This window comes from Salmo trutta, chromosome 6, assembly GCF_901001165.1.
Source record: "Salmo trutta chromosome 6, fSalTru1.1, whole genome shotgun sequence".
NCBI lineage: Eukaryota > Metazoa > Chordata > Actinopteri > Salmoniformes > Salmonidae > Salmo > Salmo trutta.
The window spans coordinates 23,719,529-23,733,814 of NC_042962.1; the positions used below are offsets into that span (position 1 = coordinate 23,719,529).

General features: G+C 42.2%; 1 protein-coding gene across 4 annotated transcripts in view; it reads left to right on the forward strand.

Moving 5' to 3' along the window:
- The window catches only part of arhgap21a (Rho GTPase activating protein 21a), a 101,779-nt gene that overhangs the window by 47,665 nt on the left and 39,828 nt on the right, over positions 1-14,286 (forward strand). For all 4 annotated transcript variants that reach the window (XM_029755837.1, XM_029755836.1, XM_029755833.1 and 1 more), the window contains one exon: positions 2,531-2,552. In XM_029755837.1, coding sequence (XP_029611697.1) covers positions 2,531-2,552 — 22 coding nt within the window. The remainder of the gene's footprint in view (positions 1-2,530; positions 2,553-14,286) is intronic.

Below are 14,286 nucleotides of genomic sequence, written 5' to 3' on the forward strand. Positions count from 1 at the left end.
CGCGACCTTCATGAAAAGGGTTTCCATGGCTGAGCAGCCACACAGACACAATGCCAAGCGTCGGTTTGAGGGGTGTAAAGCTCGCCGACATTGGACTCTCTTCACAATCTGGCAGTCCGACAGACTAACCTGGGTTTGGCGGATGCCAGGAGAACGCTACCTGCCCCAATGCATAGTGCCATTGTTGGAGGAGGAATAACAGTCTGGGGCAGTTTTTCATGGTTTGGGCTTTAGGCCCCTTAGTTCCAGTGAAGGGACATCTTAACGCTACAGCATACAATGACATTGTAGACGATTCTGTGGCAACAGTTTGGGAAGGCCCTTTCCTGTTTCACCATGACAGTGCCCTGTGCACAAAGCGAGGTCCATACAGATGGTTTGTCTAGATCGGTGTGGAAGAACTTGACTGACCTGCACAGAGCCCTGACCTCAACCCCAGCGAACACCTTTGGGATGAATTGGAATACTGACTGTGGCCTAGGCCTAATTGCCCAACCAGTGCTCATCCTCACTAATGCTCTTGTGGCTGAATGGAAGCAAGTCCCTGCAGCATTATTATATTAATGCCCATGATTTTGGAATGAGATGTTCGCCGAGCAGGTGTCCTTACTTTTGGCCATGTAGTGTATATACTCTACATGTTTTTATATTTGACCTTTTATTTAAACAGGGAGTCACCATTGAGACCAGGGTCTCTTTCACAAGAGAGCCCTGCACATAAAATTCATAGACCAATAATACTGTACTACTTACATTCAACCATATTTATATAATATTAATCATCAACTAATATGGACCAATTTGTAGAGGAAGACTGGGTTACAGTTGTCAGTTTCCTACAACACTGAAATTCACCAATATCTGGTAGTGTACAACAGTGTTTTGTAGTGTAGTCTCATTTTACCTGGGAAGTGAGCCAGAAACACCAACTGAATAACATCAACATTATGCTGCTCCGTGCATTTAATCCTGCTGTCCCAGCAGTTCCTGTCTTAATGGGCCGCCGTTCCACGGTTTTCAGTAAATACCGAAATACTCAACCTCTTCTAGTGGGATAGTGCTTCCGATGCCGCCATCTGATTGTTTCAAGCCATGTTTTTTCTTTCTTTTTTAAGGGATTTACTGTTAGCCAACCACCTGTCTCCATTTGGGATTTTTCTAACAATCAATACATTTGTAGAAGTGTTTTGTGTTTATGTTTGCAAGTGTATTTTGACACTCTTTTCACTGTGTTAAAAGAGATCTTACACAGAGCACTTATTCTCTGTCTGGTTGGATTTTGCTATGGCACTGCCATTTAAATTCAAAGCTGAAGCACTCCGTCCTAGATGCTGCAGAGTTGTATCCAGCCATACTGGTGCAAAGGCCCTCCCTTGTGGCACTGTACTGTGTTGGCCTATTTTCTTCTTTCAAGTAGAATTGGGTTGCTTTATGTTTCTGTATAATCACAGTTCAACTCTTATCTGGAAAAACGGAAACTTAACTTCATTGAGAGTTTATTGGTTCTCAGTGCATTAAGAAATAAAAAGCAATATGTCTCCATCAGTAACAGTTGCCACGTGGTCGTAATGCCCATTTCAAATGCTCCCAGAAATGGCATTAGAGTTGGCAGAGCTGGCAAGGCCAAGTCTTGTCCAGCTTTTAGCTGAGGCTTTCTAATTCCCTTCTTACAGTAAGATGCAGCTAAGAGCTTCTGGGAAATACTCAAATTAAAATGTCAACATTAGATTTCAGAGTGATTTTAGACAAAGTCTTTACTAACATAAAATAAACCCTGTAACTTTGTAGAAATTTGATCTTTATGAAATTCACAGAATTCTATGATTATATTTTATTTAACTAGGCAAATTCTTATTTTACAATGACTACCTAGGAACAGTGGGTTAACTGCCTTGTTCAGGGGCAGAACGGCTGATTTTTACCTTGTCAGCCCAGGGATTCGATCTAGCAACCTTTCGGTTACTGGCCCAACGCTCTAACCTCTAGGCTACCTTCCGCCCCTATCATGTATTCTAATTACTTTTCGGAGCTCTTGAGTAATCACAGTCCCAGTCTTTCTGAAACTGGGTTAACTTGAAGAGGGTCAGCCAGTCTTATAGGATCGCCAAGGGAAACTCGGGAGTCTTAAAAAATATGTGGAGAACATATGTGTTGCTGCGGCGTTACGGGATTAGAACACTCATGCGGGTGTTTTGAACCCGCACTTGAAGGAAATTAAGTATTTAAGCTTGAAGGATATCAGATAAAAACAAACAAATCTAAAGTAGCTTTTTCTAATCAAAGTTTTCAGTGACGGCGACGCGTAGAATAACTCCGCCTTCGTCCCTTGTCACGTTTGTTTGAATCTACTTTTTTGAATCACAATATGTTGAATATTGTGGCTTATGTCAATTAGTCTTGTTTAATGACAGTGAAAGCCATTTTCTCTTTTCTTCCAGAGTACAACACTCAATCACTTTATCTTCATTGAGGAAAACCCCAGATAAAATGTGAATGCAAAAAATGTCTGACTATCTTTTCTCTCTTCTAGGATGAAGACAATGGCAGTCGAGGTAAGTGGACAGTTTGTATATCAAGTTCTTGTTGAATTTATAACTCTACTCCCTCCAGACTTTGAATAGAACATCTATAAAAGACTGATAGTCACTGATCAGCAAGCAAGCTTCATCTCTTCAGTGTTACACATGGTCACTCACAAACCATTCAGATAAACCTTCCCATTCAACAACAGCATTTTGCAACGTGACAAAACACTGCGCTCTTGAATGCACTTCGTCCCTCACTGTATCAACGAAGTGTCACGCCCTGCTCTTACACAGGCAAAAATCTCCAGCAGCCACTGCACCACTCACTCTGGCTCCTGACCAATCCTAGACAGGTGTTTGGTTACTCTAGTGTGGTGCACTCTGAGAATTGCAGTGAGATCACATTCCTAGTACTCAGTGGCGTGATAACAGCAGATCTCTCAAGCTAGATTGAAACCTGCAATTGATGTAGTAGGGCCAGTGTACTGTTATTCACTCTCTCTTTAATTCCTTAAATGTCACGACAAGAGGAATCAGATTAAAAGGAAGTAGAAAATCATCTTAATGCTTGTTTAACCTTCACTGCTTCAAATGAATCAGTGGTGAACCAGTTCAGCATAGAAAATAACCAGTTTCAAGTAGGACTGATGATTGATCAAGTAGTTTATAACCAAATGTGATCCGTCAATCAGCTTTCCCAATGGTCTGTATCTTTGTTGAGCTATACAAAATCCATCAATACGGTCTGAACAGTATTCTTTATAGCGGTTAAATATGATTATAAACCCGGTGGTTCGAGCCTTGAATGCTGATTGGCTGAAAGTTGTGGTATATCAGACCGTATACCATGGGTATGACAAAACATTTATTTAACTATTCCAGTTACATTGGTAACCAATTTATAATAGCAATATGATATCTCTGGGGTTTGTGGTATGTGGCCAATATACCACGGCTAAAGCTGCGGGTACACTACATGGTTTTGGCCACGATTTAGCTGTCCCAGATAAGTATTTGATATCTGAAAAAATCCCCATGTCATTGCCAACTCAGGATGCACGGCTGTCACCGACGCACATTTAACCTGAGCGAGTCAAAGACACAATCTGATGGCTACCAATCTCGTCTTTGAGCAGGCCCAGACGTCCCGTTATTTAAAATTTTTTATTTTATCGCCACAAAATCTGAAATGCTCTTGTGTGAGATGTGCAACGACAAGTTTTGAGAATGGGGATCAGCGATATCCAATGAGAGCTCGCCAGAGAAGAAGCCACTGAGACCATGAAGTTGTTTCACATCACCCAGAATGTGTAGACTCTCCAGCAGGAGCGAACTCTACTACTAGTATGTGTTGTACTTACGTTTAACCAAAGATAGTGTGAAATCGTTACAGCTCTGAAGTTCACAAGCACTGTTATTCAATAAAAAATGTCAGCTAGATGTTTCAACTCTGTATGGCGAGTGTGAATGTCTGACTGAATATTTTGAGGCTGCTTTGAGCCACAGCTCGTAGCTACGTTACAATCTAATCGCCTTGTTTTCGCCAGACAGTGTGGTATGGAGAATCCTCACGACCAAGTGACGAATCTTGTAGTGTGTGACCCCCTCCCGTCTGTGTCACATTGTTTAGTGTGTTCACCACTACGTTGGCAACACAACAAAACTTTAGGGAAGATGGCCGTTTAATGTGAGAGACTCGACCATGTTAGGATTTTTAAAGTCATGTAGTGTCCACCCAGCTTAAGGGCTGTATTCAGGCAGCCCTTTGTTACGTTACAGCCTTATTCTAAAATGGATTAAATTAATATTTTTCCTCATCTACACACAATACCCCATAATGATAAAGAAAATTTGGCCAATTTAAAAAATAAACCCTTTGCTATGAGACTCGAAAAAATTGAGTTCAGGTGCATCCTGTTTCCATTGATCATCCTTGAACACAGTGGCCTCCATCATTCTTGAATGGAAGAAATTTGGAACCACCAAGAATCTTCCTATAGCTGGCCTCCCGCCCAAACGGAGCAATCGGGGGTGAAGGGCCTCAGTCAGGGAGGTAACCAAGTACACGATGGTCACTCTGACAGAGCTCCAGAGTTCCTTTGTGGAGATGGGAGAACCTTCCAGAAGGACAACCATCTCTGCAGGACTCCACCAATCAGGACTTTATGGTAGTGTCCAGACGAAAGCCACGCCTCAGTAAAAGGCACATGACAGCCCGCTTGGAATTTGCCAAAAGGCACCTAAAGGACAAGATTCTCTGGTCTGATGAAACCAAGATTGAACTCTTTGGCCTGAATGCCAAGCCTCACGTTTGGAGGAAACCAGACACTGCTCATCACCTGGCCAATACCATCCCTGTGGTGAAGCATGGTAGTGGCAGCTGTGGGAATGTTTTTCAGCAGTAGGGACTGGGAGACTAGTCAAGATCGAGGGAAAGATGAACGGAGCAAAGTACAGGGAGATCCTTGATGAAAACCTGCCCCAGAGCGCTCAGGACCTCCGTTGGGGCGACGGTTCACCTTCCAACAGGACAACGACCCTAAGCACACAGCCAAGACAATACAGGAGTGGCTTCAGGACAAGTCTATGAATGTCCTTGAGTTGCCCGGACTTGAACCGATCAACCATCTCTGGAGTGACCTGAAAATAGCTGTGCAGCAACGCTCCCCATCCAACCTGACAGAGCTTGAGAGGCTCTACAGCGAAGAATGGGAGAAACTCCCCAAATACAGGTGTGCCAAGCTTGTAGCGTCATACCCTGGAAGACTGGAATCGCTGCCAAAGGTTCTTCAACAACTGAGTAGAGGGTCTGAATACTTATGTCTATTTAATATTTTTGTATTTTTTATTTTAATACATTTTCAAAAATGTCTATAATCCTGTTTTTTGCTTTGTCGTTATGGGGTATTGTGTGTAGATTGGGGGGGGGGGGGGGGGCGATTTAATATATTTTAGAATCAGGCTGTAACTCAGTAAAATGTGGAAAAAGGTGAAGGGGTCTGAATACTTTCCGAATGCACTGTACCGCACCCCCTCGGGCCTTATTACTTAAATATACTGTGATGGCTTGAGTCTGCATTTGAGCTAGATAGACAGACAGAGATCAATAGCAGCTGCAGTCTATAAAGCTGCAGGTAGAAGCTCTTTTCTGCAGTAAGCTTGTCAGTGTTGTAGCTTTGTGTAGTGCGTGAACTTGGCAAGTCCTTCCTATCCCACAGTGCATCCGGTCCTCCCCCCATGTCTGGGAGCGCTGCAGCGTGACAGCGGGGATGCAGAGTCCCATCTGATCTGCAGCTCCCGGAAATGCACGACTGTGCAACGAGTACACACACATTGTATTGCGCAGTGTACACCCATACATACAGCACACACAAACTAAATCAGTAACACTCACGCACACATCACAGGCTTCTCATCCATATAAAGATATCAATCATTGTTTATGTTGCACTTTTGATTGGGGTGCTGCAGAATGTGACTGCTATCATTAGTTACAAGTAACGTTCCACTACTCTACCATAAAGGTTGTTTAGGCTACAGTACTGAAGTTGCGATCGCCAGTGGACAAGGCATAATCTCTGCTTCCTCTTTGAACTGGCATGGCATCAATACTGTGCCCTTCTGTGCTGCAGTGGAAATGCAACTTCTTCACTGACTGCATCAACCTTATTGATTTTATTTTCATTTTTTTGTCGTACATTACCAACATCACTATTTCATGTGTTGAGTACAGAACAGATTTCATGACCTGGGAGTGATCTGTTTTTTCTTGTTCTTGATTGTGATCCAAGTTGTGATCCAGAGGATAGTTATGATCAGGGGTTGGAACTGTTTCATTTTTCAAGGAACACAAACGGAACCAGGAACGAAAGGGATCCATACTGTCCCTGAACAGAACTGTTATTTTAAAACATAGGAACTGGTTAACAATGTTCTTTTATGTTCCAGGCATTTTTTTCCAGTCCCATCAAAAAATGCAACAAAGCGCCTATGCAAAGCCCTCACTCTGATCCTCAGAAACATATTCCAGTGTCTGTTTGCAGAAGCGAGGTTAAGAAGTGAGGTTTGGCAGGTCATGTTTTGGAGGACGTGTGACTCGTCCTTCACCTCCCGAGCCCGTTGGGGAGTTGCAGCGATGAGACAAGATCAAAATTGGGGAGGAAAAAAAGGGGGTAAAATATAATTTGTTGTTTTATTGAATAATAATAATAATAATATGGCCCTTTTTTACAATGTCCACTTATGTACACTACCGTTCAAAAGTTTGGGGTCACATAGAAATGTCCCTGTTTTTTGAAAGAAAAGCGCTTTTTTTTTTGTCCATTTGAAATAACATAAAATTGATCAGAAATGCAGTGTAGACATTGTAAATGACTATTGTAGCTGGAAACGGCTTATTTTTAATGGAATATCCTCATAGGCGTGCAGAGGCCCATTATCAGCAACCATCACTCCTGTGTTCCAATGGCACGTTGTGTTAACTAATCCAAGTTCATCATTTTAAAAGGCTAATTGATCATTAGAAACCCTTTTGCAGTTATGTTAGCACAGCTGAAAACTGTTGTTCTGATTAAAGAAGCAATAAGTAGTAGGGATGACTAGGGATATTGGCCGCCTTTTAGACTAGTTTGTGGGTTCAATTACAGGCTCAATATGGCCAGAAACAAAGACCTTTCTTCTGAAACTCGTCAGTCTATTCTGACGAGAAATTAAGGCTATTCCATGCGAGAAATTGACAAGAAACTGAAGATCTCGTACAATGCTGTGTACTTCTCAAAAACATAGGTTTGTTGTAACATTTAAACTTCAAACTTGTTTTAAATGTTTTGTGGCTGAATGCAACATTGCTGTATTTTGCACTCAAAAGATATTGCGGTTAAGTAGCCAGCCTAGGCTACTGCTCAAATGTTGCTGTAGTAGGCCTACATGTTTCTCCTTTGCGTGGTGTTTTGTTTTTTGGATATTCGTTATCAAGTTTTAAAAACCGAAGGCAGACTGCAACATTTTAGTAGTCCAGCTAGGACTGTAGCATGAGTCTACACTTTCCCTCTGCTGCGCTCTATAACGGGACACACGAAAGCACTGCAACTGAAGTTGAATTCAGATGCGAGCGCATCGGGCTGTAATTTCATAAAGTATATGACTAAACTGTTGACTCATTTATACTCGCTTGTGTGTCCTATTCGGTCCGCTGGCCTTGTGTTTGACAGATGTGCGCTAGCCTATTAACCACGTTACGACTGGCTTGTGATCATTGTCCTTGCATTCCCAGCGTTAGTTACAGTTGCCCGTTTTTGTTCAAAATATTGAGTCATTGAAATTGAAACAGTGCAGCCCGAATGGGTGGAGGCAGCAAACAATGGGTGCATTTGTAAATTGCCTCCAGTGTGTCAGAGTGCACTCTGGGTCGTTCATAAATTCAGAGCGTTGTCAGATTCTGTTAATAAATTCAGAGCACACACTGACACAAATGAGAGAACACCTCACTCTGACCATTTTACTAGCCCTAGGAGAGCTGGTTAGGCTGTTTTCATGTGTTAGTGACTAACTGTGCTGCTGCCAACAATTGAATAACTTTTTTTGTCAATGTTTACTGACACCGGTCATATTCAGCGGGTGTTGCGCGTTCGTAAATTAATCAGTTATGCTACGCTCTGGCACACTCAGACGAGAGTGCTCTGAAATCGAAGTAGATAGCCAGAGTGAATTTACAAACGCACACAATGTACCAGGCCAGCTGTGATTTACAACCTGATGGCAATATTTTTTGGACAACCAAGAAATGTATTGGTGAATTATATTAATCATGCATTGAACTGCATCCATCTATTCTGCCAACAACAATGCCTTACTGTACGTCATGGAATTTTTTGTCAATTATAACCGATTTTTAAAACCTCTTATGAAGTTGGTTTTGAAGCATAAACTGGGAATTTGATATTTACTGTTATGATTGTCTGTTTCATGACTGCAAAGTAGTTAAAACGCTGTCAGTTCTACTTTAAGCCTGAATCCTCTCTCTCTGGTGGAAAAAGTACCCATATGTCATAATTGAGTAAAAGTAAAGATACATTAATAGAAAATGGCTCAAGTAAAAGTGAAAGTCACCCAGTAAAATACTAGAGTAAAAGTCCTAAAGTATTTGGTCTTAAATATACTTAAGTATCAAAAGTAAATGTAATTGTTAAAATATACTTAGTATAAGAAATTTAAGCAAACCAGACGCTACAACTTTATTTTTTTTTATTTCTTATTTACGGATAGCCAGGGGCAGACTCCAATACATAATTTACAAACGAAGCATTTGTGTTTAGTGAGTTGCCAGATCACAGGCAGTAGGGATGACCAGGGATATTATCTTGATAAGTGTGTGAATTGGACCATTTTCCTGTCCTGCTAAGCATTTGAAATGTAACGACTACTTTTGAGTTTTAGGAAAAATGTATGGAGTAAAAAGTACATTATTTTACTTAGGAATATAGTAGAGTAAAAGTTGTCAAAAATATAAAGTACAGATACCCCAAAAAACTACTTAAGTTGTATTTTTACTTAAGTACTTTACACCACTGCTCACTCTACCCACCGGCAAAATTTCAGTTGCATATTGCGCCATAGGCTTCACTTGTCTGTCTGTCACGCATGTAAACAACTAGCTTGCCTGCTTTGTCCCCACTTATTGGTGAAGTAACTTAATGAGCTAAATGTTTTTTAAAAAACGGTTGATTTCACTGGTTAAAAAAGGAATAGAGCCTCCCAAGTGGCACAGCGGTCTAAGGCGTCACTACAGACCCGGGTTCGATCCTACCAATTGGATATCACGAGAAAAAGGGTAAAATAACAATTAAAAAAGGAACAATATAAACCTGTACTTGCTGGTCGGAACAGTGGAATGGAATGCAACAGTGTGTTTCTGCTCAGAATGAAAAGATTGGAAAATAATTTTGGTTACAACCCCTGGTTATGGTATGACTGGACAAGTGAAGTGATGAGCAGAGAGGGAGGGAACAGTCTGCTCATGAGCAGGCAGATTCTGGTCTTACAAAAGGGAAATTGAGCAGCGAAGAGAATTCCTCTAAGCATCTTGTTGGCCTTCTCCGTGTCGCATTCCGCAGGCTCGGCACGGGGCCCGAAACATAAAACACACAGAGCCCCCACTGTGACATCAGGAAATCCTTAGGGATATTGTGCGTGTGTCTGTTTCTATGCGTGTGCACCCACATATGCATATACCATTCATCACTCCGCAATTGAAGATGAGTAACGTTCCCTCCTGCCTAATGCCCCCTTGGTCCGGGTCCTGTAAATCCTCTTATGTTTCATACCACGATTGTAAATGGTAGCAACGTTGAGTCCTGTTCTGTAACAGTTTAGATTTTCCCTGCAAGATTCACAAATGTTACTTCATGTAAGACTCGGTTTCGCAAGACTCTCCCTCTCAGCTTTCCTCCCACAAGCTTTCTCTAAGATCGACTGGACCTCAGTATGAAGGGGTGATATTCTTGTTTGGTTTCATCCTCAGTACTTCAATATGATATTTCTCCTCCGTCTATCTACTGGTAGGGTCCCACTATATTGCTCTTTCAGATCAGCAGCTAAGTGTATTAGATTGGACACAGGCAGGAAAGACACTTTAAGGTATTGAGATCCATCCACAGTTTTTCCTCGTTCAGCCCTAGACAGCCCTTTTAGCCTGTATCATGCGGTCCCATATTCCCTCCAGAGCAGCAGTGGAGTTTATTTGCTTGAATTTGGGCCAATGTGTGATGAGGCTGTCGCTGTTTGGATAGAGGGGGCCTGCTCCGCTCGCCTCACCCCATGTTGACTATCTGGGTGTTGCCGCTGGAACCCCTTCAAACCCCAGGAACGCACACACACACACACACACACTGCCTGCCTGCCTGCCTGCTTGGGATCGAGGAATCTCGACACAATCTAAACATGCAGATGGGAAGTGTGTGTGTATTTGTGGAATTGTGTTTAGAAGTGTTGATGTCTGTTTGTTGCTTTTCACAATGATTGTATACATATCGAACGGCTGTTATTTCAAATAGTCTTCTAACTCGTTTCCTCTCTCTGGCTCTTTTTTTCCCCCCGTTCGGTCTTTCTCTCTCTGGCTGTGTATTTTACTTAGCTGTTGAAGAGGACTATACACATGAGATATATTGTATTATGCTTGTGAAGCTGTGGTACTTCGGGGACGAAAAAGCGCTCCAGAAACATAAAAATCTACATCTGTTAAAATATTTGTTTTTTTTGTTCTGTGTGAAAGTCTTCACGGGAGATGTCCAATTTTTATTTCATTTTTGGCAGATTTTGGTCGGCCTCCATAAAGATTGCAGAGGGAGCAATAGCACAAGCAAGTAGAATTCCCCAATATTCTCTGGTGGGCCTTAAAACCCCCAACCTTCCTTAGCGAAGTTCCATCCAGCTTACTCTTCCCTTAAAGCAATGGTCACCAACCTTTTATTGAGTCAAGATCACTTTCGGAGTCAAAAAAGCAAGCCAAGGTCTACTGCTATTTATTTTTATTTTTTACATGACTTCAAAAATGTAAGCCTATGCAACATTAACCTAATAAAAACTGTTCTGTCAGAATGAGGTTTGTGCAGTAGACGTAATACATTATCACAACATATTGGCTATGCTTGGTCTGACAATATCGCACCACATTATTGATGCCTCATGCACAAATTCATGTTGTTCCTATTACCAGAGAAAATGTAATATGCCTTGATATTAAAATAGACACGATGAGCTGCTAATAATGAAAATGCAGGTCTATCGATACACTTGGCTAATGGCTACTCATTCGCTGCAGCTGCTGTGCTGGTAGTAGCGCGAGTGGAAGTAGGGAGAAGCACGTTTTGTGTTGTAATTAAAAAACAGTGACCGTGCTGAATAAAAACTTAAACATGAACTCGCTCATAAAAACAGCAGCTCTTTGCTGTATTCATTGACCGTCTCTCTCTGGTCATGGCTTTAAAAGTTATGAAATCTCACGTAGGCTAGAATCAAACTTTGCTGTGGGGTCCGGTCGTGGAAGCTTTAGGCACTGTGATTTGAGCTATCCGATTTGCCAGCGCAATAGGAGCACTTTATTTGGCTCTCCTGGTCCTCCGGGTAGGCCAAGTTTGTCCTTTCATACACTTTGCCTACCCGGTGCGCAAGGCGTTTGAATCAAGTGCACCTAATACCAACAGCGCAAGATGAATATAAGAAAATAAGTGCAAGGCTTTATCGTTGGCTTTTCTCCAGAAGTGTTTGGTGGTTGACTAGCAATGCCTTGAAGATCAACTATTTTGTGGTCGACCGGTTGGTGACCACTGCCTTAGAGCAACAGAAGACTTCTCACACACTTCCACCCTAGTGTTCTGGATGCCATGTTTCTTGGACATAACATCCTCCCCAGGGGTTGTTTCTATAGAGCCAGCAGAGTTTGCTTGGTAGATTCCAGATTTACTTTTGTGAGTAGACTCTTCATTACTCTGTTATTTTTCAGTATATCCAGGATACTGTGGTCCAGTATTTTATTGGGGGATGCATATTGTATAACTCACTCTTAAAAATGCTAGATTTCTTCGTTTTTGTTATGTCAAGATCAATGGCAGGTCAGAATCTCAAAGAAGCACATGCACATCTGTTTGTTAAGTAAGAAAGTCAAAAAAATTATCCTTTGGCCAATGTCAGGATCAACAGCAATGACACACACGCGCACATACTTTATAGTATACGCAGTTGCCCCCTGCATGCTTTCCTGTCTATTGTGGAAAAACACCAGGTTGGCATTGTCACTAGCCATGAATAGTTGACTAGCAGACAGATGTAGAGACATTTCAGACAAGTCACAGTACTGCAGACCTTCCAACCTGCATGCATGTTGCATACCATGCACACAGAGGTCAAAGTACGCTGGTATGAAAAACGACCCTAAAATTCACAAAATAGGCTTCTATTGGCAAATTCTGGTTGGAGCTGAGCCAATGTCAGCTCTCCACTTCGTCCGTTGATATACCACTGGTGTGTGAGGAAAAAGGTTAGGGAAAATGGAGAACAAACTATTTTACAAATACACTTTCCAAAATAGTATGTTCGTCAAGTACATAACGGAGCACTTTATTTGAAAGTAGTTCTTTCTCCATTTTCCCTAACCTTTTTGGGTTGCTGGATCGAATCCCCGAGCCGACAAGGTAGTTAACCCACTGTTCTCCGGTAAGCCGTCATTGTAAATAAGAATTTGTTCTTAACTGACTTGCCTAGTTAAATAAAGGTTAAATAAAAAAATGTAAAATATTTTATAGAAAAAATATATATAGAATTACCACTATTTTTGCTAAAGACGTCTACATACATATGTTCGGTTTTCTCCTAGCAGAACTCTCCTAGGTGAAGTGAACGTCTGTGCTCACATACTCCCTTAAAATCCCTTTGCTTGGAAAAGGAGAAAAAAACTGCAATAGTACTTTTTGTCCCTCTTGAGACGCTATAGCAAAAGTTAACTTCCTTAAAATAGTCATAATTAGGACCTCCTGGGTGGTGCAGTGGTCTAAGGCACTGCATCGCAGTTGCTAGCTGTGCCACTAGAGTTCCTGGTTCGAGTCCAGGCTCTGTCGCAGCCAGCCGCAACCGGGATACACAAGGGGCGGAGCACAATTGGCCCAGCGTTGTCCGGGTTTATTTTATTTAACCAGGTAGGCCAGTTGAGAACAAGTTCTCATTTACAACTGCGACCTGGCCAAGATAAAGCAAAGCAGTGCGACAAAAACAACAACAACAGAGTTACACATAAACAAACGTACAGTCAATAACACAAAAGAAAATAAAAATAGAAAAACATATATTTTTCTATTTTTAGTGTGTGCAAATGTAGGGAGGTAAGCAATAAATAGCAGTAAATTACATCGCCGAAGTCAAGGATCGGTAGGATAGTCAGTTTTACGAAGGTATGTTTGGCGGCATGAGTGAAGGAGGCTTTGTTGTGAAATAGGAAGCCGATTTCTAGATGTCATTTTGGATTGGAGATGCTTAATGTGAGTCTGGAAGGAGAGTTTACAGTCTAACCAGACACCTAGGTATTTGTAGTTGTCCACATATTCTAGGTCAGAACCGTCCAGAGTAGTGATGCTAGTCGGGCGGGAGGGTGCAGGCAGCAATCGGTTGAAGAGCATGCACTTAATTTTACTAGCATTTAAAAGCAGTTGGAGGCCACGGAAGGAGTGTTGAATGGCATTGAAGCTCGTTTGGAGGTTTGTTAGCACAGTGTCCAAAGAAACAAGATGTAAACAAAATGTTGTCATCTGCGTAGATCAGAGAATCACCAGCAGCAAGAGCGACATCATTAATATATACAGAGAAAAGAGTCGGCCTGAGAATTTAACCCTGTGGCACCCCCATAGAGACTGCCAGAGGTCCGGGTTAGTGGAGGATTTGGCCGGCAGGGATGTCCTTGTCCCATCACGCTCTAGCGACTCCTGTGGCAGGCCCGGCGCGTGCACGCTGACATGGTCGCCAGGTGTTCGGTGTTTCCTTCAACACATTGGTGTGGTTGGCTTCCGGGTTAGGCGGGCGTTGTGTCAAGAAGCAGTGCGGCTTGGTTGGGTCGTGTGTCGGACGATGCATGGCTCTCAACCTTCGCCTCTCCCGAGTCGGTACGGGAGTTGCAGCGACGAGACGACTAACTACCAGTTGGATATCACGAAATTGGAGAGAAAAGGGGGTAAAAGTAAAAAAGTGAACTCAAGAAATCTTTTTTTGCCGAGGAGGT